Source organism: Anabrus simplex, chromosome 14 (genome assembly GCF_040414725.1).
Source record: "Anabrus simplex isolate iqAnaSimp1 chromosome 14, ASM4041472v1, whole genome shotgun sequence".
Lineage (NCBI taxonomy): Eukaryota > Metazoa > Arthropoda > Insecta > Orthoptera > Tettigoniidae > Anabrus > Anabrus simplex.
Genome location: NC_090278.1, coordinates 22,986,302 through 23,012,001, shown reverse-complemented (window position 1 = coordinate 23,012,001; position 25,700 = coordinate 22,986,302). Strand labels below are relative to the sequence as shown.

Genomic DNA, 25,700 nt, shown 5'->3' with positions numbered 1-25,700 from the left:
ATGTTACTCATATAGCCAGGTGAGTTGACTGTGCAGTTATGGTAGCACTGCTGTGAGCTTGCAATCTGAAGGTTGTGGGTTCAAACCCCACTGTCAGCAGCCCTGAAGATAGTTTTCCATGGTTTCCCATTTTCACACCAGGCAAATGCTGGGGTTGTACTTTAATTAAGGCCACAGTTGCTTCCCACTCCTGGCCCTTTCCTATCTGATTGTCACTATAAGACCTATTTATGCTGTTGTGATGTAAATCAAATGGTAAGAAAATATTCATATCTGGGAGACTTTTTATGAGAGGTGCATTTTGAATGGTTTTTCTAAAAGTTGATGGTATCATATATTCCTTTTGGTAGTCAATTATACCTTTGAAAAACAGAGAAATCAAGATGTTATTTCCATGTTTTGCAAGTTTTATAAACATTGGACCTAAAGAAGTATTTTAGTTGACTGGGTGTTGTTGTTGTTGTTGTTGTTGTTGTATTCATGGTCCTATTGTAATAATATAACATTTTTAATTTGTGCACACATGATAATGAATTGGTTTTACTTTTCTCTAATGAGTGTATGAAGCAGGAGCCTGTGTACACTTCTTAGCTCTATTTTGAATGGCCATTACTACATTTAATGGAGTGCTCTTGCATTTTGGCCAAGTTATATTCTCTTCCATACATTCAAGGATAATTGTAAGTCGCTCTTGCACAGATATTGTAATGGTATTTGATAATGCTTAATATAAATGCATATTCTGGAGTAAATGCATGTTTTAAATGTTTAGTGTCAATATTTATATTTTATTTGCAGTTGCGATTTTCTTCAGCCTTTTTCTCTTGTTTACAAGTTAATTAATTAATGAAGTCTCTGCAGCTTGTTTTAAAATATAAGATAAAGTAGTAACATAAGTCTTTGTAACAAGGGAATACCCATGTTTGTTGTGAAGTAATATTATACAGTTTAGATTTTGAGGGAAACTGTGCAATCCCCATGAGTTGTCCTACAGTCAAAGCAAATCCAGTCAGTGTTAAGCAAAGCAACTTTATTTATATATTATAATGTCCATGAGTAAGGTAAGGCTTTACTTAAAACAAATAATAGTTTATTTTACTTTTGTTAATTTGTTTTTTCCAAGTTATATTGAATAATTTTTATATTTTATGTGCATATTTTACTGTTTAATTTTACACTGAAATCTGTTTTATCCTCATTACTAAAGCAGCCTTTCATTCTTACCAGATAGCTTGATGGATTAGTGAATAATGCAAAGGTGGCAGAATAAATAATGGCTTGAGGATTAAGAAAAAGAGACTAACATAGTAATATCAAGAAAATATTTTTATTTGTCCATTCTAAGCAGGATGGTAATGAAGCCCTGCCTCTGTGATATAGCAAAGAAGTATACAATAGAAACATCAAGTTCTCCTCACATTGAGCATGTATTGGCTCTGCTATTAACTTTTAAAATATTTTTTACAGGAGACTGAACGTGAATTAGGAGGAGCTGATGAGATATCTTCACTGCAGGTGGATGATGAGAATCTGATACCCATGACAGAAGTAATTATAAAAGAAGAACCATGGGATCCAACTTTAGATAACCTCCCAATCAACAAGAAAGATGATTCCGAGGTGAGTTTTACTTTGTATTACCAGTGGCATATTCTTCATATGTTTGTCTGCAATGGATGTTGCACTAGTTTTCTTATTCAAGAACACTTTGTTGCTAATAGCTCAGACCAGCTGCGAACATATCATGTCTGACAACTGCTGAATATTTATTCACCATGAAGTCTGCCAATTTTAAAGTTATGCTGATAGGCTTTATAAGAGATATTTTTAAACAATAGTAGTTGTTATTCTTTGTAAAGTACATCTGTAGCTCAGTGTGATGTTCTTCCAAGGCCCTCCTCGCTGCCTGTCTCTTAGCTTGCTTTGACTTCCCCGTGTTACATAAAATCAGCTTCATGGTCCGTACCATACTTAAACAGATTCACAACTAAGTACTTTTTATTTTCCACCTTGCCAATACACTAAATTGCTTAAGGCAACTTATTGGTTAAAAGTGGTACACGTTTCATATATTATCAACATCTTCAGCCACATAACACTGTTTAGATGAAACATTCATACCCACTATCGGCAGCCCTGAAAATGGTTTTCCGTGGTTTCCCATTTTCACACCAGGCAAATGCTGGGGCTGAACCTTAATTAAGGCCACGGCCGCTTCCTTCCAACTCCTAGGCCTTTCCTATCCCATCGTCGCCATAAGACCTATCTGTGTCGGCGCGACGTAAAGCCCCTAGCAAAAAAAAAAAAGAAACGTTCATATACTGACAAAGTATCAATGTTTTAGAGGAAGTGTCCTTAAAATTAACATAAGAAGATTGACAATATTAAAAACAAAATACTTAAGAGAAATTATATAAATTCTTTCTACAATTGAAAGCAGTTGTCAAGGAAACACTTGTATAATAATCCATAGAGAATATGTCCTAATGATTATTCTTTTCTTAAAAAGTTGATGAAAAAAAGGTCAATTTATAAATTTAAAATACATACATTTATAAGTAATTGTTGAAATGAATAAATCCAGATTTCATAATGTGGCTCCTATTACTATTGCAGATGAAAGTATTACTAATTCCTTGGAAAAAGATAAATTTTATGATTCAGAAATATATAAACTTAGATGCTTTGTGTATAAGAATACATACATAGGACAATCTGGCTGCAATTTTAAAGTAAGATGTTTAGAACATGTGAATGCTGAAAAACATAGAAGATTCTCAGCTATGGGAACACACATGTCTACCACAGGTCATAAATTTACCACCATAGAACAAGACCTGACCATCATAAAAAAATTAAAAAAGGGCAGCTTAATGAATACGTATGAAGATCTATACATTCATCTAGATCAACTTGTAAAGAAAAATAATAACCTTAATGAAGCTGTAGAATATAAGAACCCATTATGTGATAAAATTCTGGTATATTTGAAAATGCTTGAAAAAGATCACAAGAAAAGAATTGGAATGTATCCACCTCCAGATAGCCCTACGGAGTATTCCTCCTCCTTTGAAGCTGAAGATAACAACAAGGAAGTTTATGACACACCAATACCCCCACTACTAAACCAGACTCAAGACTGTAAATAAATGACAGGAGATACTGTTCCAGAGGAAAGCAGTTTTGAAAAGAATTGACAACTAGGAATTAGTAATACTTTCATCTGCAATAGTAATAGGAACCACATTATGAAATCTGGATTTATTCATTTCGACAATTACTTATAAATGTATATATTTTTAATTTATAAATTGACCTTTTTTCATCAACTTTTTAAGAAAAGAATAATCATTAGGACATTTTCTCTATGGATTATTATACAAGTGTTCCCTTGACAACTGCTTTCAATTGTAGAAAGAATTTATATAATTTCTCTTAAGTATTTTGTTTTTAATTTTGTCAATCTTCCTATGTTAATTTTAAGAACACGTCGTCTAAAACATTGATACTTTGTCAATATATGAATATTTCATCGAAACAGTGTTATGTGGCTGAAGATGTTGATAATATACGAAACATGTACCATTTTTAACCAACAAGTTGCCTTTAGCAATTTAGTGTATTGACAAGGTGATAAATAAAAAATACTTAGTTGTGAATTCCCTGTGTTACTTAAACTTTTCCTGTGCTTCCGTGAAAATTATGATAACTCCTAAACCATTTATACAGATTGATACTGATTATATTCTGGAAAGGGTATTTTTCTTGTAAGCAGTTTATTTTGATAAGGATTACATGATTAACCTCAAAGTACTGTATGATTTTGAATTTGCAAGTTTGTGTTATTCTACAAACTATAACATATAACGCGTAATGAGGGCTTCTTTTTACAGAGAGTTCATTGAATTTTCTGTAGAGCTTTTTATGCTCAACAGTTCCTTCGGATGTTTAGGCTGCATCAGCCTTTTTTCTTTGACTTCCTTCACCTAGATAGCCACTGCTCAGCTCTCTTGTGTCATTACAACAGTGAAAAATTTATCAAATCCTTTTCATTGTTCTTAAAATCTGTCTGCACAAAAACTGAACTAGAAATCGACTGTGGACTTTATTTTATGATATGTGTCGAGTTATTAACATTGCAAAGAACTTGGTTGTATTCTTTATTATTTGGCTGGCCACTGTTTATAAGGAGGCTATATGTAGATCTCTCAAATATGATATAACTCATACTGTATTAAAGAATTACAAATCCTTTCCTGTTAAGTGTTTTTGTAATATAATATTTCTCCCCATTATGGAATTTCTGAGAAGAATAAGAGAGCAGGAGGAAGGAAGATTCTTTCAACCTAATATAAATGAAATGGCATCTGTTTGCCTGGTAATTGGAGCTTTGTTCTCATTTATCCTGATAATACTGGCTGGCTGAAGTCTGTCTATCTGTTGGATCATCAGGCCAGAGGCTGGTTGGATTTCCTAATAGCAACACCAATTATTGTGTAAGCCCGCCTGGTGGCTATAATCATTAACTCAAAGTCTAAATGGCCTGACACTGTGGTTGGCCGGTTCGAGTCCTGTTGGTTGAAAAAATTTCACCATCAGAATGTTGGTGGTGGTATACAATTTCTAATCTCTAGATTGCGTGCCAAAAGCCTGGATTCAATTCCAAACCTCTCCGCAGTATTCATATGGGAGTGAGGGCATGTGTCACTGTTCGTGGTGATTCGTCCATCGGATGGGGACCTTAAGCCTTGAGCAGACCCCTTGGTGCTATTTGACAGGTGTAGGCTTTGTGCCAGCATCAGGTTTCATATCATTCATTTCATCTCATTAACTTCTCAAAAAAACTCGCCTTGACATATTCATCTCTCCTCATATCTGACCCCATAGAAAAACAGGACAAGGGTTGCACAAACAAACAAACAACAAAAATTGTGTGATTATAGGGAAACTGTAGATAACCTGTGACAACACCAGAAAGAAGTGTACTAGACAAATTGAGGAGTGAGGTGTTTTGCCATTGCTTTCCTCACTGGGCCAGAAAGTTCTATTGCAACATGACCAGCCCTGTGGGTTGCACCTTTCGTAACATCCAGATGCACTAGTCATGTTCTAAGAGTAATTATCCTGCACCACCCGTCTTGTACCAAGAATAGATGCGAAAATAACAACAGGCTAGATTGGAATCATGAGGTCAAATATTTTTACCTGGCTGCTGTGTTTTTCAAACATTGATTTCTAATGCAGTGCTTTACATTTATTAAAGTAGCTTTGTTTAAAAAAATGTAAATGCCCTTATATTGGCTTTTGCTGTCTGTACCATGGTTTATAGAAAAATTTCTAACACCTTGATGTCTCATTGGATTATAATGCTGGTTTGACATTGACCAGCCCTACTTGTTTCTTGAAGGTCCCATGTAATGCACGTGATGCTGAGTTGTTATAGTGATCATTGTCTGCATTTTCACTTAATCCATTTACTTCCAGCGTTATTCAGGTGCATTACTGTTTCTGAATGCTAGGCCTTTCTATAGGGATGCACTAACATTACTGTTAATATGATCGTGTTTGGGTGTTGTGCTACTGATCTAGTCTGTTTTCATTTTACAGGCTGATACCTGCAGCAAGGAAATTGAAGATAATCAGGATAGAAGCTGTGAAGATCGTACCAGGTCAGTATCTGGAATACCTTTCATGTTGTATACAGTATACGAAGGTCAATCAAATATAAACGGGATTTTTATTCCTGAACATCAACAGTTGGTAGGACTGGCCCCGCGCTTCTACTATGCTTAGGCGGGACACTTGGAGTGGGGAGAACTTGCTGTTAGATATTCCCCGCCATTTTGTGAGGAGCGCTCACGATGTCAGAGCAACAGGTGCAGTCCTCTGCTGCTCAACGCATAATTATAAAATTTCATGCTCCTGAAGGAGTTACAGTGGCGGGAATTTGTCAGAGATATACTGCACAGTTTGGTGATCAAACATTGTCAAGGACGCGTGTGTGTAAGGAGTGGCGGTGGAAACAGGAGGCAGTACCAGCGAAAGCCAAGACTCGACTATCAGCTGCCAAGGTTCTTCCAACCGTTTTTCTTGATTGGCGAGACATTTTGCTGTGATTTTTTGCATGAGCAACACACAATCAATGCTGCTTACTATTGCGAGCTGTTGAACAAGGCGAGGGTTGCATATTGCCACAAAAGACGAGACCAACTGATTTGACAATGCGCGGCCCCATACTCCAGCTATAATTGTCTCCAAGGTACAGGAAATGCACTGGACTACACTTGGTCATCCTCCTTACACCCCAGATTTATCACCCTGGGATTGCCATTTGTTCAGACTGCTTAAAGAAGCTCTGGGAGGGCAACGATTTGAAGGTGACAAGAGTGTGGAAGACTTTGTGCGTAACTGGCTGGTGACGCGACCCTGTTCTTTTACGATGAGGTCATCAAAAAAGCTGCCCATATACTGGGACAAATGCATTTCCAAAGCAAGAAACTGTGAAAAAATAAATTGTAATTGTCTTGTTTTTTTCAATAAATGAATTTAAATAAAAAATAAAATCCTGTTTATTTGATCCCCCCTCGTATATGTATATACAGTGAAATGTCATTAGCACAGTTCAGAAGGTACAAAAATATTTGAATATCACATGGGGTGAATCATTCTATCCAAATAAAAAACATGAAATTTAGGGTTTAATATTTATTTAGGCTAGTGATGTGACAAAAAAACAAACTAGTTTTAACAGATTTAAGTACTACTATATATATTTACCCAATTGCAATCCAACCTCTTTCTACATTTTTCTTAGTTGAAAGTATGCCATTCAAAATCAGTATCATTAATATCACTGGTAAAGTAGACAAGAACCTTTATGGCATCATTGTAAAAAGTCCTGAAAACTGTCCTGTAACGTAGATCAAACCCAGAACACTACGATAAGGGTAGTAAAAGGGGTCAACTAGCTGGTACACAAATAAGCTAGTTGAAAAGTAGAAACAGGAAGCATAACCAGAGTCACCAAATCATCCTAAAAAAACATACATGAACAGGAAACTTACCATAAAAGGCGAAGAAGTAGTACCAAGAACCCGTAGTAAGAATTCGATACCTGGTATCAATTAATTAAAGAAAGAACAACACATTTTCTTAGGGAATTTTAGATCAAATAATGTATTTAGTAAAATAAAACCTTTAAATGTCAGAGAAGATAATCTATCAATGCAGGAGAAATTAATAAGGAAAAATACTAACTTGAATTAAGATTTCAAGTAAAACATAGTTTAAAATTTATGGTGATCGACCACCGAAAAATAAAAGAAAAGAAATTTTCATAAATAAGTGAGGCCTCAACATACCAGAATAATTGTTAGTTTGAAGGTAGTATCAATTCACAATGTACTTATTTAAACAACCTTTCTGAATCACAGAGTTCTCACGAAGGGATTAAATAATAGAAGTGGAGCATGAAAAATCACAACACATAATACCCGGGGGGAAAAGAGGAAAATAACCGGATATAAAATAAAAATTGCCCCAACATGATCACAAGGTCTCAAAGGGCAAGGAAAATCAAACAGAATTAAATATTATCACATTAAGATGGAAGGAGCTGGCAATTGAACCAACAGCATCCACAACCGGGGAAAAGAAGGTCCACACAATTCCTAACAATCCCCAAAACAAAAACGTTGTCATAGCAACACACTAACGCCATGTACCTAGCATGGCAAACGGAACCCACGGACCGAAACCCGTGCAAACAAGGGACAAGAAAAATAACAAACCCAAGAACCAAGAAAGACAAGCAAAAATATAAAACAAGATCGAGAAAGAAAATAAATTACTGTCCACTTGGTTAGAACTCAAATGGTTTAGAGCTGACTTACTTGGGGTGTTTGATACGGTAGCAATTCTGTTAGACCTTACAAGGTGTTCCAAAGAGATTTCACATAAGCATAAGGTACTCAAACTTCACCCCAATACATCTTAATTTTCCTTCACTAACAACACCAAAAGTTACAGTACGAAAAGATGATAATAATAATTTTTTTTTTAAAGGAGCCTCGAGATCTTGCTTTCTCAGAAATTTAGAGTTCTTAATCGTCACCAAACAAATACTTAAGTTGTCCGAAGTTGAAGAAAATAACATTCTTAAAAATGCCGAAAATCTTCACAAAATAGCAATGACGCCAACACGCCATTTTAAAAAAAGTTACTTACAGGCTGAAGAGGCCAAGCGAACAAATACATAAGCATACAAACTAGAGAAGATCCCGCGTTGGTAGAAATAATAAACACATAATGAGGGTCAAGGGAGCAACCCTCTTACTCCTTTCTTCAAGTTACATCCATTGGGAACGCCATAAACTTCTCACAGATGAGACACGCCGAAAACCAGTCCATCTTGAACCACACTCCAGACAATAATAACCCGCTCGCCAAAGCAAGAATCGACAAGGAAGAGTTCGTTACGTATGAGCTCTTATTGGCTAGTGGGCGGAGCATCGAAGTACAAAGATTCCGTGTAGATGTCGTCCTATACAGCACACATTAGTTCATCGCCCAGACTAGAGCGCTAGCTCGGAGTAGTAGTGAATAATAAAACTAGGAGTAGTTAGTAAAGGCGGCGAAATGAATACAATGAAAATTAAGGTTGTAAGATACCAATTTCCACGAGGTTTACCCCAGGTCCCAAAACGTTAGGAGGGAGAAGACGAATGAATGTGACACCTCGGTGTAAAACTAACAACATAAGCTGCCACAAATAAGTTTTCATCATCATGTAGACTCAGGGCTGGTTTCCTCAACAGCTGTTAAATATATACAAGTTGTTAGTCAACACTGTATAATAAAAAAAATGTAACAATGTATTTAGAACAGTTTACAGAAATTAACATTAAAATTTTCACCTTTACAATACTTACAGTTCTTGCCTTACGATCTTGCTTATGTTTACACTTTTTCTCAATAACCTATTTTCAGTCTAGATTACTCCACGATTGAAACTGTACGACCCAAGCCCGGCCTTCCGACTTATAACGGCACTACATGAAATGTTCTCCCTGTGATAAGAGCCTAATTTTGCAACACAATGTTTACTATCCATTAAACCGCACTAATGGAACACATTTTACAATTAGTAGCATAGAACCAAGACTGAACTGCTGGGCATGATATTTTTTTCTCTTAATCTTTGTGTGAACAAACGTAAGATTCTATACCTGATCAATGATGAGTTGTTTATAATTCACTAACCCATTAATGGAACACATTTCATGAATAGCGGCATAGAACCGAGACTGAACTGCTAGTCATGATTTTTCTACCTTAACCTATGTCAGCAAACGTATAAGATTTTTTTAAACTTGAACAATGGTGAGATGTTACAAATGGATTTCACCTCACCACTTAGTTGTCACACTAAGAGTAGACATTTATATAACACCCTTTTCTTGTTATGCTAATTTTACTATTTAACTTTCGTTCTTCTCTAGGCTGAAGATGTTCCCAAGGGGGAAAAACATGTACCTATAACTTCTCTTAAAGAATAAAAACTTTTGTAGGTATGGTAAAGGTGGAACTTTTAATGTTCATCATATCTTTAAACTGTTCAAAGTTGACAATAAAGCCTAAACATGTCATTTATTACTTGTAATGCATTAAGAGTCTTGAGTTTCTTGGAAGTTTTCCTGAGAAATGTTAGCTAATACATTAACCCTGTGAGAGTTATGAACAGTGAATCTAGAAGGCAGTTTATGAGCTCACTCTGATACAATTTACAGTTGTAAAACATGGTGAGTGAAGTCATTATAAACAAGTCACCACACCATTTCAATCAGAATTATGTGTTAAAGAAGGGAAACAGTATTTTACAGACCACTATAATCAATTCCACAGAGTTCAGTGCTCCAATATATGCTATATTAACCAGTTTTGAGTTTTTGTTTCAGGATAAAGAATGTGGGGTTGAGAGATACAGTACCTTAAAAGGTATCACCTATCAGGATCCCTTTGTAACTTGTCCCCACTTCAAAGCATGTTCTTATATGGGAGTTATTAAATATTATACTGTCATTTACACAACCTGGCCATCTAATAACTACATCTTTGATATGGTCATTAGAGTCATTAATCACTTGAATATTAATAGAAAAGTATCCCTTCTGATTGCAGCATATTTTAACTCTCTTGCCACCAGATAATTGGATTCTTGTGAATGTTGATATTGCTGCAGAAACTCTGCTAACAGTTGTACTAACTGAAGTGCTTCAAATTCTAGTATTGACTCCAAGCATTACATAAGAACCATTGGCCCTGCACTTAGAAAGTGTGGTCTCAAATGTGTTTGATGGCAAAGTTGACTGTATGAAAACAGTGACAAATAAATAAATAACAGATCAGGTGTAAGGCTTTTCAGGCGTTTGCTCTATTAACCAGCATTTCGTCTTAGGTCTGACACTAGACTCATCAGAGTGGGATGTGTCAGACCCTACCCACTGATGCTGGGGTGTATGCAGGTGAACTTATCAGAAGCCCTATATAAGAGGCACAGTCTGATAACTGCATACGAGAGATAAAACTCCACATGGAATTATTGCCCGCCTAGCAATTCCAAATGGAAATTCTAAGTTCCCAAGGAAGGAATTAGATATTTTTCAACCAAAATAAATAAATTATGTTGAATCTGATGTTGATGACCAAGTAAAGGATTAAATGGTAGAAAATTTACTCTCATGCTTTATGTGATTCATTAATAAATTTCAGTTTTCTAATTTTCATTTTTGATTTCACAGGGATCGGATTACAATCTGTGTTGGCTTATAATTGATTTTAAGTATGGTATATTACAGAAAGAAATACAGTAAATAGATAGACAGATTTACTTATCATCAACAGGTTATATGCCCAATTAAAGATGATTCAATGAACATAATACACAACAATAAAACCTTGAATAAATAACACTAATTTCCTAAAATAATAACCAAGTTCAAACTAAATCTAGAGACCATATTTACAACACCTTAAATAAATAAATAAATAAACCTGAATCCTCTTAAATAATTATAATGAATTAACTATATCTAGAAACATTAATTTGCACATATTTTACAGAGATAGTCTTACATTCACGAGATTGTTATGGCTTGTCTGATTTTAGTCAGGGGTGAGTGGACCCACCTCATTCAGTGATGTACTGACAGTACATATCCAGAGTGGATTACTTGTATCGAGAAAACAGTATTAATACTTTGTAATTTGTAAAAATCGGTATCTGATTTAGTTTGATAATTTAAGTAATCATTGATCCCTTTGTTACAAATTGTTAATCCCAGAGCAAAGTAGGAGATTTCACATTTATACATGGTATAGTAATAAGATATGATCCAACTTTCAAGACACATTCCTCACATGTAGAGGAAGAAAATTTATTTGTTATATGGACATGGCCTCAGAAATGCTTTATTTCTATGTGACAACTTACTATCTACAACTCACAACTCTGTACAGTACATTAATTGTGGGAAGTGCATAGGAACAGAATGTACCAGCATACCATAGGAAACTCCTTCCTGCGTGAAATATTCAAAATGCCCTCCATTATCAACCCGTCATTACATTGAAATGCATCTTTATACCTTTCTTTTCAAGGTATATGTGCCTTACAACCTGTCTCCTTTGTAAATCTGTTAGCCCCAGTTCTTTTATATCCTTCATAGTCTACATCAGTTAGGTGGTACTGTTTCTCTTGTTCTGCTTGAAGGTAAGCAGGTTGTAGGTCAATCTTTTGGGAGAAAATCATGGCACGTAGCCATAGAAAGCTACTCTCCTTTTTCTGGCACAGTTAGAGAGTCTTTCTGCCTAGGAGTACAGCTCTGAATTGTGACATCTCTGGTATTCCCCATCTTCCAGCTCTGGACCTCCGATATCTCTGAGAATTCTTCCCTTTCCGACTTCCAGTTTTTCAATCAAGCATTTTCTGTTTACTAACAGGTACTCCATGGCATATGAGGATTCCAATAAGCCAGTTCCAGTATGTTCATTTGCATCAAGAGTGAGATTTCTCGGTTAAGTTAGGTTTAATCCATTGAATGAGGATTCCCCATTTGCTTGATTTTACCCTCTTCTAGTGGCATCTCCCTTTTTGCCATCATGTTGTTAGTTTAGTGATACTTGTCTTGCTTTGGCTGCCTGTCTTCTGAGAAAATTGACCTGGATTACCACTATTTCCAGAGATTCAGAGATGTGTGCTGCAAAGCCCAGACCATCTACTGTCAGCTCTCCCCTCTTGAAGCACTTCAGTTAGTTGAATTGTTAGCAGAATTTTTGCCTTGAGAGCAACATTCAACAAGAATCCAGTCATCTAGTGGCAAATGAGTTGAAATATGCTGCAGTTCGAAGGGATAGTTTGCTATTAATATTTGAGTGATTAATGACCCTAACCACCAAATCAGAGATGTACTTATTAGATGGCCAGGTTCTGTAAATTACAGTATAATATTTAATAACTCCCATATTGGAACACACTTTGAAGTGGAAACAAGTTACAATGGGATCCCACATTTTAAGGAGTTTCTGTATCCTTGAACACCATATTTTATCCTGAAACAAAAACTACCATATACCATATACTGGGACACTGAACACTGATGTATGTAGTCTAGACATCCAAGCTGACTAATTATATGTGCTATACTTTTCTTTTGAGGATGCAGTTTAAGAGGAGTGGGAAAAGTCTGTCACCCTGTCAGATCCCTGTTTTGATCTCAAAGCTTTTTAAGATCTCTTTCTCTGAATTTAATTTTGGAGTATGTATCTGTCAGGATTTGTAGAAGGATTCTTTGTGTTTTGTTGTCTAGTCCTAGTGCCTTAAGAATATTACAAATGGTTTATCTGTCCAAGGAGGTATAGGCCTCCCTAAAATCAACAGGGGTGATTACTACCTTATAGCTTCTAATCGTGGAGTAAGCTAGTATTATTTTGAGTTTGAGGATTTTCTTAGCCCTGCAGGGTCAACCCTTCTTGAAACCTCCATAGTGTTCGTCCAGTTGACTGTCCAGTTGGTTCTAGGCTGGACCTCGTACATTACTAGGAGAAGGGATATCCCTCGGTAATTGTTCTTGTCTTTAAACTCTCCTCTTCTGTGAAGTGGATGGATCAAAGCTGAAGTCCAGTCTGATAGCAATTTCTCACAATGATCTCAGCGACCTAGTTCACTGCCTTGCTGTTGGCACACTTTCACAGTTTGGCCACAATGCAGTCCTTTGCAGCTGCCTAGTTGCTCTAGAATACCTGGATGATTTGACTAGCTGCTTTGACTGATGGAGGTAGTGAGTTTGGGTTTGGTATTGTTTACATGTTATAATTCTCATGTTAGGTCCGTATTGAAATGTACGTAAATACAAAGTATGTTACAAGTGTTTATTTATATATCCACCTATTCAATACAAAGAGATCTTTTTAGAAATTAAATATTATTATAAAATGTTAAGGGACATGTTTCGCCCATATTAAGGGCATCATCAGCCTCAAATTCAAACCTGTATGGTGAAAAATCAGGATCCTGATTGCTCTTACAAGCCATAAAAAGAGGATATCATTATAGGTGTCAGTCTAAACATACAAAATATTAGAATGTCCTTGGCTAAAATTGCAGTATCAAGCTGCATGTCATAAGTTCACATGAATATACTTTCCGGAGCCATTTAAGAGATCTGTTGTCTTATCACAACATACGATATTGACATCTGTAACAGTGTATCAGCTTTGCTTTTTCTTATCATCTTCAAGGAGGCACATTTCTGTTTCATTATAAAGACTGAGCTGTTTACTGCCCTACCCCAACAAGTTTTTCAAATTCAGTGATTGGTTCAAGTATGTTGTAGCTGACTATAAATTCCATTCTTAAAAGGGATACATTCTACATTACCCATTGACCCACCTTTCCTTTGAGAATTCTATATTGTTATGACTCGAAGACATAATCTACAGTGAACCTGGTTTCCTGTAATGCCGGCAATAAAATGTCCTGCCATGTTGGTGCATCTGTCAGGTCTTTCAGCTTACCCACTTTAAACAGTCCACAGAGCTATTGCATGTTCTTGGAGTGCATTGTCAGCCATACACTTGGCAGGACTGTTATTGTTTTAGTAGATGACTACACCTCGGACTGTCATGACAGAATGGTGAATATTGACAAGTGAAGAAATGTGTGAGGTGGATAAGATGATTTTAAGTACTTGTTTGGTGATTACTGAAGTTGCAGATTCTGTTCATAATATCACCATATGGTAATTAAGCCCATGAGGATTAATTTATGTGACCTGTTGTTTGGATACCATCCTACTAAATTGGTTTACACTCACCATCCAAGTTTCAGAAGTGAGTAGAACACCAGTAGTAGTGATATCTCGTGTCTGATCTACCAAACTGCATATTAATGGTGTCCTGGTAATCATGAGGCTGGACAGAGATGGCCTGTGAGAGGTCTTAAGTGATTGCTTCATCATCTACAGCTGACTCTGAGTCCACGGGCTCCATTGGCTCATTTAAAACACTGGGCTGTACATTCCTCTGTGAGGAGCACCTCCACTTTCTGGCACTGTCTGTACTGTCTGGCACATTTCTGCTGTAGACTTACAGGGCTTACTTCATTCCTCAAATTATCATTTTTAATGTGTTTACTGCTGTTTCTGACCCACTTAGACCAAAAAGATTTAGACACTTTGCATATTGGGACTGCTTTCCAAGCTAACATCAATCACATCACCAGTAGGAATTTATTTCTGTACTTACAACTCCAACAATATTTGATGTAGAACTTTTATCAAAATTATTGAGTTCTGTTTCCTTTGTTCGTGTTGATGATTACTGAGTTAGGATTTGACCTCTGTCCTTATGTGCTTTCACACATTGCCTAGCTCTCTTCTCACTTATACCTGTAAACATAGCAGTCTTTTTCACAGCTTTGGAGACCTTTCCTTCTTCTAGAATTTAAAAAACATAAATTATGAGATTTCAGCTCTGTAAATTGCATGATTGCATTATTGATTTCAATGTATTTCACTTCTGCAAGAATCTACAGCTCAGCTAACATACAGATATTTTGCCTAATTATAAAACAAGTAATTGATCTTTGATAGACGTTTACTGCAAATAACAATCGCAATGCACCGTACTCGATAGCTGCAGTCGGTTAAGTGCGGCCAGTATCCAGTATTTGGGAGATAGTAGGTTCGAACCCCACTGTCGGCAGCCCTGAAAATGGTTCTCCGTGGTTTCCCATTTTCACACCAGGCAAATGCTGGGGCTGTACCTTAATTAAGGTCACGGCCGCTTCCTTCCCACTCCTAGCCCTTTCCTGTCCCATCGTCGCCGTAAGACCTATCTGTGTCGGTACGACGTAAAACAACTAGCAAAAAAAACCAATCGCAATGCTATTGTTAAGACAGTACTAGTGTTTTGTGAAGTTATGACTCAACTGTACAAGTTCCACTGATCTAACAGATTTCTTTGGAGTTCTAGAATACTTCTGTGGTATCCCCTGCCTGTTTTCTTTCCTTTCCCTGATACCTTCATTTCCGAAGGTGCGAAACTCTTCCGATTATTGTTAAAAGATGATGGGTGGTTGCTCACTCAGCAGAGTGTAGTATAATAAGCACATCACTCTATTAGAGGAAAGTCAAATAGATGGTATATGCCATTATCAAAATATTGTTTCGAAGTACTTTGCTGTGTAGTTGATAATTTGGATAGTTTTGCAAGTAACTATGAAAGTCTTTAGCTGGGATGACCATACCTGTTGAGATATAATTTATAAAATTATAAATGTTTGATCTAATCATCGAAACATTAATGTTAGTGATATCTCTGTCTATAACAGTACAGTAACAAATCTTAAAAAATAACAGGCTGTAGACTTATGTTTTAGTACCTAAGTTTGATGCCACTTGTTTAGTCCCTGACCAAAGCATGTATGTTGGGTATTCAGCCCGAAGGTTGGTTGGATCCTCTGCAGCTCCGCCAACAGCTGTCGTAAATAGCCTAGGCATCACTGAAGATGCGTACTAGGGGAATGAGGGGTGAGGTGGTTTCCCATTGCTTAGGAATTAGTTTTGAATAATAATACGAGGACTATTTTTTAGGGTTGACATATATGTAATATATTTAATGTTGTTAATATCTTTCATTGCAGTTCTCCTGAAGCCACCAATGTTACATCAGCTTCTAAACCTCCAAAATGTCATGTGTGCAAAAAAATTTTTTGTACCCTCAGTGAACTTCAGGAGCACAAACAAGTTCACAAAGCAAGAAAGAAATGCTTCGAATGCCCGGTGTGCCTTCGGATTTTTACGGATGATTCCAATTTCAGGAGACATAAATACGTGCACACAGGAGAGAAAAGATATAGTTGTGAATGTTGTGACAGGAAATTTTCACAACGCTCAAATTTAATTAAACATCAAGCTACTCATACTGGAGAGAGACCACATTCATGTCCAATTTGTTTTAAATCTTTTACTTGGCGGCCTTATTTAAATAAGCATATTCAGACTCATGATGATAGGAAACCGTACAATTGCTCTGTCTGCGATAAGAAATTTTCTCAAGAAGACAAGCTTGCTAGTCACATGCTCCAGCACAATTCTGCCAGAAAGTATGTTTGTGAACAATGCCACAAAAGGTTTGTAGATCGGACTTCTTTGTATAGACACGTGAAGAAACATACGCCTGATAAACCTCATTCTTGTCGCCGGTGCCATAGGAACTTCTCTGATTTGGCGTCCCTTGCTAAACATGCGGTGATACATTTTGGAGGTAAACCACATGCCTGTACAAAATGTGGCAAAAGTTACGCTCAGCGTCACGAGTTGAATACTCATATGGTCAAACATTCAGACCGTAAACGTTTTTCGTGTGAAGTATGTGGAAAGTCCTTCCATTGGAAATATTCCCTCAACTCCCATATGACTACTCACAATGGTGACCGACCTTTTCCATGTAGTTACTGCGGAAAAAGCTTTACACAGCGCTCCTCCCTGACGTCTCACGTCCTTATCCATACCGGTGAACGTCCTTTTAAGTGTTCACTGTGTCCAAAAAGTTTTGTACAGCGAGGGGCACTTAAGAGACATGCCTCGATACATGCTCCTTGCAGTTAGCTAGATTGCATACTAATGTTCTGACCAGATCCATCTCTGGTGAAATCGGGTGCCAGAATGCTTTATCCCGAAATATTATTCATCTATGTTTTGCAGTCTCATCAGAAATATCTGAGGTATGAGCGATGTTGGCCGAACAGTTCCCAATACAGTCAATGCCTGTGAAGTTGAGTCGTGGGCATTTCACTGATTCACAACACCACAACCTGGCTAGGAAAACAATAAGAAACTGCCATACTTAATGCGTTCACATCCAATGACAGCATGTGCATCATGACTTCACATACACGTAATGCCAATGACGACACGTGCATCACTCCACACCATACATTAAAGCTTGTATTTCTGCTATTACCTATGCATTGTTAAGATTTTAAACATATGCTCCAACTGGTTATCAGAGTATTTGTTAGTTACTATCTCTGTAGTAATTACAATTCAGCATAATTTTTATTTTCTGCATTATCAACAGAGTATAGTGAGGTTGCAGGGCTTTCTTCTTCTTTCTTCTACTCATTTTCCCACACCTGTGGGGTCGCAGATGCGAACTACATCGCACATGTGGATTTGGCCCTGTTTTACGGCCGGATGCCCTTCCTGACGCAACCCTATATGGAGGAATATAAGTACTATTGAGTGCTTCTGTGGTGATTGGGAGTGTGGTATGTTGTCTGAATATGATGAGAAGAGTGTTGGGATGGACCCATTCACCCAGTCCCCGAGCCAGGAGAATTAATCAGAAGTGATTAAAATCCCCAACCTGAGGTTGCAGGGCTTTCTCATTGGAAAAAAACAGCCGCCTTATAGGCTCCCAAAATATATCATACTGCCTACAGGAACACACTTTTGCATTTGCGAGTAAACATGGCTAAGGAGAATGGGCGGCATAGTTCACAGGAGCCATGCAGACAGTGTTAGAAGGGGGTGGCAATGCAGGACTGCATGCTCTACAGTAAAGGTGTCCAGGACAGCAAGGATTGTCTTTAGCAATATTTCGTGAAATTCCACAAAAGTCAGAAGTAATTGACTCCTGACAATGCTATGTCTACCATTGTTCATTCCAGCATACTATTAGAGGCTACTGCATTGTCTAGGTCAGACAGTAGAAATTGCAGTACCACTATTTGTGGGAGTAGAATTTTCACCTGAATTTTATGAAGCATGGGGGACGGCACACACCTAGGCCTTTGACCGAAGGACAAGATGAATAATATTGGTTCCAGGGATATCAAAAGGCTGTGGAAGGAGCTAGAAACCAAGTGTATGAGGACAGGATGAGTATTTCTCTCAGTGTTCGAATACAAATAGTACCAAAACCATAAATCTCTTTAGCAAATCTACAAGTAGTTCACTTTTCTTTTGCCTCAAAATACATAGTTAGAAGTTTGTAAATATTTGCATACAAAGTTCTGCTTTGCAAGAGCGTTGAAGTTCCTATTAAAGGTCTTTAGTCATAATTTATGTGTTTTGTGATAATACTATTTTGTTTAGCATCTGTTCTGACTGTTAGCATATAGGGGAACCTGACGTAATTAGGTCATTATCCTATAAATAACAAAAAGTAACTAATGATATTTCTGCTTTCCCACACATTATAGAATGTTACTCAATTTATGCAAGAGTTTTTTTTCTAATTACCCTTTCAATTTTGTATTTTATTTTCCTATATATGGTATTTATATGATAATGTTCTAATTACCCCAGGTCCCCCTACAGTGTTGGAGTTTTGTTACTGAAGAATCTTTACCATACCAATAGCTAAAGGACTTGGAGATCATATTTTAAACATTTTTAAATATCACAAACTTCAATCAGCATCAAATGCATTATCTGGGAAATTGAAGATTGATGACTGAATACTAGATTACTGCAGCGCAAAGGTCGATTCTTCAAGATTAAGTCGGTTCATATCTTATGCTTGCATTGCTATAATCATTTGGATGCTGATTTTGAAGCCTGTAATAGTAGACTGAGGGCTGTTTACTGGTTAACCTTCTGCTTGCATGCAAAGTTGATTGTTTAGGAGGCAGAGGTGGTTTGTATTTTATTCTGGAATATCTAGTGATAAAATGAGTGTATTTTATTAATACAAATAATTTTTTCTAACATCAACTGGGTTGTTCCTATTTCAAATAATTCTAGCGTGGAGATTGGACTTCCTTTCAATAATTTTTAGAAAACTGAAACATGCTGCGTTCCAATTTATTGCTTGGACAACTGGAGTTTTTCGATTATTGTGATATTTCTGTTCTGTTGCTTTTTATAGATTTCTTCTTACCTACCAGTATTACATTAGATAAAAAAGATGATTTATTTGACTCTTCATTAAACTGCAATTAGATCAAGTGGTATTATATACTGAGAAGACAACCTTACTCTCTGGAATGCTATCTCAAAAAAAGTAATTTTTTTATGCATTGGAATATAATCGAGCCTCTACAGTTAAACTCAGTTCTTGATTCACCTTTAAATCATTGCCGCAGGTTGCGTACTAGAGTGTACTGGAGTCGCACATTGTATCCCGTGCGTTCCGTAATAGAGCGTATTCGACTTTAAACCTAACTTCCTCTGCCATTTGTCTCCTAAACATATAACTAATCTGGCTAGTTGCTTTATGTCACACCGATACAGATAGGTCTTATGGCAACGATGGGTTAGGAAAGGCCTAGGAGTTGGAAGGAAGCAGCCATGGCCTTAATTGAGGTACAGCCCCAGCATTTGCCTGGTGTGAAAATGGGAAACCGTGGAAAACCATCTTCAGGGCTGCCAACAGTGGTACTCGAACCCACTATCTCCCGGATACAAGCTCACAGCCGCGCGCTCCTAACTGCATGGCCAACTTGCCCGGTCGTATCTTCTTGGAACCAGTGAATTCCCTTCCCATCCTAGATACAACTGACATGCACAGAATGTTAAAATAAAGCGTTTTTAAATACATTTTCATAGGTAGAACAGACAGCTGACTGAATATAAACACATTGCAGCAACATTGCTTCACATAACCATATGAGTGAAGAGGATATTTGTTACAAAATTAGATTAATCTGTTGATCAGTGCAATGGTTGTGAGTCTGCAGTTGTAAGTATGATAATGAAAATGGTGTGAGTAGCAGTTGGGACAGAAGGTGGGAACCTGAGGGAAATCAAAATATGGTATATTGCAAAGGACAGGAAATGCTCATTCAGGTACAGTCTCCTATTAAATTATTAAGCCTACTTGGGCAAAAAATAATTATCAGTTTTAATCCTGAGGTTAATTCTGTTTCTGACCACGTGCCTCTATGTAATTGCATAATATTCCAACTCTCAATTTAGCTTACAATTTGTATGTCCGAGAGGTATGATGATTTGCTATCTAAATATCTTCTTCCGATGGATCCCGATGATGAAATAAATTGGGGGGTTCAGAGTGAAGTCCTGTGTTCTCGGCATTACCTAGAAAATAAGAGCCTCATCAGATTGAGCAATTCAGACTGACTTTAAGAACATGCAATTTAGCATTAACTTGCACCATGTTGGATGCTTCTTGATGTATCATTCTGAACTGGGGGGTTCTTGTGTGTAATTAGGTGATCTCATTCTATCATTTTACAGCAAGTAAAGTGTATTGTCCCTTGTTACAAAATGTGAAATCAATATCTTAAGTGGTTTTTACAGAATAAATTATTTAGTAAAGGTATTCCACAACTATACCTGGCAAGCAAATTATTACTCCAGGTTTCACCAGACAATGAGTCAAAGATAGTCTGTGGGAAAGGGTTGAACGTGCCTATTAGTTACTAAGAAGCAGCCTAGAATGAATCTTAGGTCTTAACTACAATTTGAATTTTGCATGTATTAAGGAAAAAATACAACACTGAAATATTTCTTACGAGAATTGAGACTAAGATGACAGTAAAATGACACTGGACTTTGAAGCTTCAGTATAATTTCTACAACAGAGTTTAAAAGTGATAATTCCCAAATAAGGGCCCAGTATAAAAACCACATCCAACATTATCGTGCAGGAAATTGTATTAATTTTCTGCAAGATAATGTAAGGAAATCTCCTGTGGTGATTATTGTCATTTTAATGGCCTAACATCAAAGTCATCACCTTTATATAAGCTGCTTCATGTGTTGTGTATGTTGAGCAAATTAAGTGAAGACTTAGTATCTTTCAACAGCACTGTTTGGTGTATTGAAATGTAAAACAAAGAAACATTATTTATTGTAACTCATAACTAAAACTCAGAAATTAAACTCATAACTAGAACCAAGAAATTAAGGCATTTATTTTGGTTAAAATAGGCACTTAAAATTCAGGAAATAGGCAGAAATGTATCAAAATAGGCATTTAAAAAGATATTTGAATATGCAGTAAAATTATCTACATAGGCCTACTAATTTAATATAGGCTACCGGTACTTAATACATCTATCTGTCACATTCGAGTATTTACTCTTTATTTTCTTCGTTATGTGCCACAACAAAATGTTTTTTCATGTTTTCAACTCCCATAGACAGCTGCCTATCACAAAAAATGTTTTTCATCATAGAAAACAATTGTTCCACTTCAACTGAAGTGATCAGTGTATACTTAAAACAAGTTATTTTGGATGGAATATCAGTAACAACAGAACTTTCACTATTTAGAACATCACAAATGTTTTAAAGTTTTTATTAGCACTCATCACACGTTTACACTTGTCACTAACAGCCAAACCTTTGTCTCCTGGTGCCTGCAGCAGCTGATTTATTGTATCTTCAGTGATAGCCATAGATGACACCAGTGTATGATGTCCTTTCTCCACCTTTGTAATTGCTTCATGTAGCACACTGTTATAAATGCCAGATCATTGCTTAGTTGTTGATGGTACAACAACTTTTTTACCTCACAAACTGAAACAGCTTTGTCTTCTGGTATAACATTGATTACCTCACGTATCTTATTCAAATTGTTGGTGTAATATACAGCAGCACAGAACCAGGTTACCCACCTGGTCAAAACTGTTTGTGGAGGTAAGAAGAGCTCTGGTGCTGCTTCCTTAAAAATACAGATTTGGAAGGGTGATTTTTGCAAGATTTCCTTTGTGTTTGAAATAATCTGGTAATTTTGTGGATAAAAGCTTCTTACTTCTTTGGCAATTCTGTGCAGCCCGTGGGCTAGACATGTGTTATGGAGCATTTTCAGGAACAGGACTTTCAATGCTTCAGCGGCTTTTTTCATATAAGGTGCCGCATCCATGTCGAAAAGCAGAACATCATGCCATATTCCTTGTGGCCAGACTAGCATTAAGGAATTTGTAAACAACTGTGTGACAAAGAAACAATTTGCTCTCTCCATCCCTTCCATTTTCAAAAGAAATATGGAAATCTCAGTTTGTATTTTTTCCATAGTTCCGATGATGATGTTGGTCCATGTAATGTCATATTGCATCCGTAGTTTCGTCAATGGAGATCCAGATTTTCTTTCCCAACACTCCAGTATGAATCCTCTCCAGGGTTTCTTCATAACAGACAGTTGAATAACTTTTCCTGAGTGTAGATTCTGACAGAACTTTTTCATTGCTGGACTTCTGCATAAATGTTCTGAGGAACTGGCTTTCCAGTTTCCAGAAAGGAATTGCCGAGTCTAAGAAATCTCTGCAGAGATCCAGAGAAAACTGATATTTTCTGCTGGATGTGGCAACCACTGTTGCTGTCAGAGAGATCTTCTTCTGCCCAGTCATTTTAGAAATCCCAGATGTACGTTTGACTGTTGAAAAATGTTGAATTTTAAAGTACCTTTTTTTCACATATTTTACAATACGGAATAGAACCATCAGTAGAAATAGTGTCCAAACTGAGTTTGCGGACATATCCATGTAGTTTACTACTTAAAGATATATGCCTACTCAATTTCGGCATGATAAGAATCTTACAGTGTACACTAACACCCAAAATACTTTTAATAATTAATTAATGTTATTTGTTTTACGTCCCACTAACTACTCTTACGGTTTTCGGAGACGCCGAGGTGCCGGAATTTAGTCCCGCAGGAGTTCTTTTACGTGCCAGTAAATCTACCGACACGAGGCTGAGGTATTTGAGCACCTTCAAATACCACCGGAATGAGCCAGGATCGAACCTGCCATGTTGGGGTCAGAAGGCCAGCGCCTTAACCGTCTGAGCCACTCAGCCCAGCCAAAATACTTTTAACAAGTTCAGCAGCAGACTAAATGCTTATTCCACCTGTTACAGGTGACTAATGGATTGAGAGTCTGCTCAATCCTAATCTCCTGTGTTTGTGTTTGTGAGTCAACCTGACACTCGCCCAGCTGTATTCCCTGTTTGATAGTAGTATAGACACAGATAAAGAAATGTATTTATGAGGAATGACATTCTCAATAAAGATTTACATGTTGTGAATATATCACTTAATGTATGTATCTTAAATTAAGTGATCTATTTTCATATTCAGTACTGTGGCAACATTTTCAGAAGAGAACTTAGAAAAGGCCATTTTGCATGGCAAAGTTGAAGGCAGTAGACAACGGGACAGCAAGTAGATGGCTAGATCAGGTGAACAAGATCACTGGCCTTCCTCTTCAGATCATGTTGAGGAAAGCTGAAAACTGCTCTGAATGGAGGCATCTTGCAAAGGGTGCAATGCAGAAATGATAGACTTATGAGGTCTTGATGCTCAGCAATGAGCAAAACGACGAATGATGGTGATAAAATACTGTACTGAAAATGTTTGTGCTTTTTACTTGAAATGTGCAGTTAATAGCAGAAAGAATCCATAACAATGAAAATAGGCAGGAAATTAAATCTTAAAATATGAAATGACAGCTAAAATTGGCAATAAAAGGCAAAATAAAAGTTGTCCCTATCATTTCCAAATACGCCAAAAGACGTTTATCTATATTTAACTCTTACATACATCAACACAGTAAAAAGAAGGCATTTTGCCTAACTTCCAGGCTCTACTCATAGCCTTACTGTACCGTGATACTGTGTCCTTTTAACTACCTCAGATTCCAATCCATAAATATATTCATTTATTTTAAAGCTTGTATATGGTGGGCTGTAGAAATTGTTGAGTGTTCATAATGTGTACAATTTTGCACAACAGGTGGACCAAACTTGGGCACTGTTGTAGCTGTCTAGACTGTATAATATGGAACTGCAACACATCAAAGAAACATGGCTAATGTAAAGGTAATTGTTTTGTTTATTTTATAATATAGAGAACTGCATGGTTTGGAGTTGCTGGTACTGATTGTGTAGTAAAATTTGGCAGTGTCCACTGTGTTTAACTGTAATATCATATGTTGTCATATGATACCAAAACTCAACCTAGCAAAATTATAATTATGCAATCAAAATATTGAATTTTCCATTTTCTTCCATAGAAAATAATTATCTTATATTATTCTGTAGAATGTTATGATAATAGAAGTGTATTGAAATAACTTTTTGTACAGCATAGTTGTGAAGTTAAAGAATGTAAGAAGCAAAATTGGCTTTAAGAACTATAATAGATTCATAGGCTTGTTGTTACCAGGGATCTTTCACGAGGATGTTGACTGGTTGCAGTATATTTATGGCTTGAAATTACTAATTTATCATGTTTCTTACACTTCCTAATGAATAACACCAGCTGAACTTTGTATGCTTGTTTAAGTTATTTTCTGTAATAAATATGTTAATGTAGTCTGTGTGTTTAGGAAAATTTTCCATTTTATTCTATTTCTTATTACGTGATGAAGTGTTAAATCAGTCAAGATGCATATATTCACTGAGATGCACCACTCAAAATCAATATCAGCAAACACCTCAGAAACCTGAGGACTGGCAAACAGAGTAAAATAAAACTAAATGGGAAGATTTGGGGTCCTGTACTGTCAAACAGAATATGGAGGAGGAAGAAAGAAGACATCTGTCTCCTGATGCAACAACCAACCTTCCTACAGCAACAGAGAACTCCTCTTGGCAGAACATCCAGAGAGAAGTGAAGAAGGTGTGCAATGGGAAGCTGAACACCAGGACAACACAGCTACTCTGGATAGATGACTTGATGAAGTTCCTGACAGCCCTTAACCTCGATGACACCTGGAGGGACCAACCATAGAGCAGAGGGTACTCGAAGTTTGCAGATGCTGTGTGTGGCCTGTTACTCCTGGATATTATACTGTATTGTTTTGAGTGAACCAAAGATACTTTTGCATGCTTTGAACTTCAGCCACTTGTTCCCTGTTTATCCTGATGCTACTAGAATTATTGCCATTTCAATAGGAAAATGATGGAATTATCACCCTCATTTTAATGGAATTCATGATGGAAGAAGAGAAGAGTTTCCACACCAATGAAGGTATCCTACAAGGAAAAAGAATCGCATGAAAAGTGGTATAAGAAAATATGTGTAGACAGTGCAAACATGATATTGCTGGCATCAAAAGAGAGCAAGAATTCACCAAAGCAGATTAAGAAGGAACAAATGAAAGACCAGAGGCTGACTCAAGTTAAAATCATGAAACTCAAGATGGGCATACTACTGTGCTAGGAAGC

General features: G+C 36.8%; 2 protein-coding genes across 2 annotated transcripts in view; one reads left to right on the top strand and one right to left on the bottom strand.

The window, feature by feature from the left end:
* LOC136885771 (gastrula zinc finger protein XlCGF57.1-like) overlaps window positions 1–25,700 on the bottom strand; it is a 712,640-nt gene that overhangs the window by 201,919 nt on the left and 485,021 nt on the right. The window lies entirely within an intron of this gene.
* On the top strand, window positions 1,047–25,263 carry LOC136885384 (zinc finger protein OZF). The gene is made up of 5 exons (XM_068230269.1): window positions 1,047–1,061; window positions 1,468–1,620; window positions 5,608–5,669; window positions 16,202–16,928; window positions 25,045–25,263. The coding sequence occupies exons 1-5, from the start codon at window positions 1,047–1,049 to the stop codon at window positions 25,261–25,263; spliced, it is 1,176 nt and encodes a 391-aa protein (XP_068086370.1).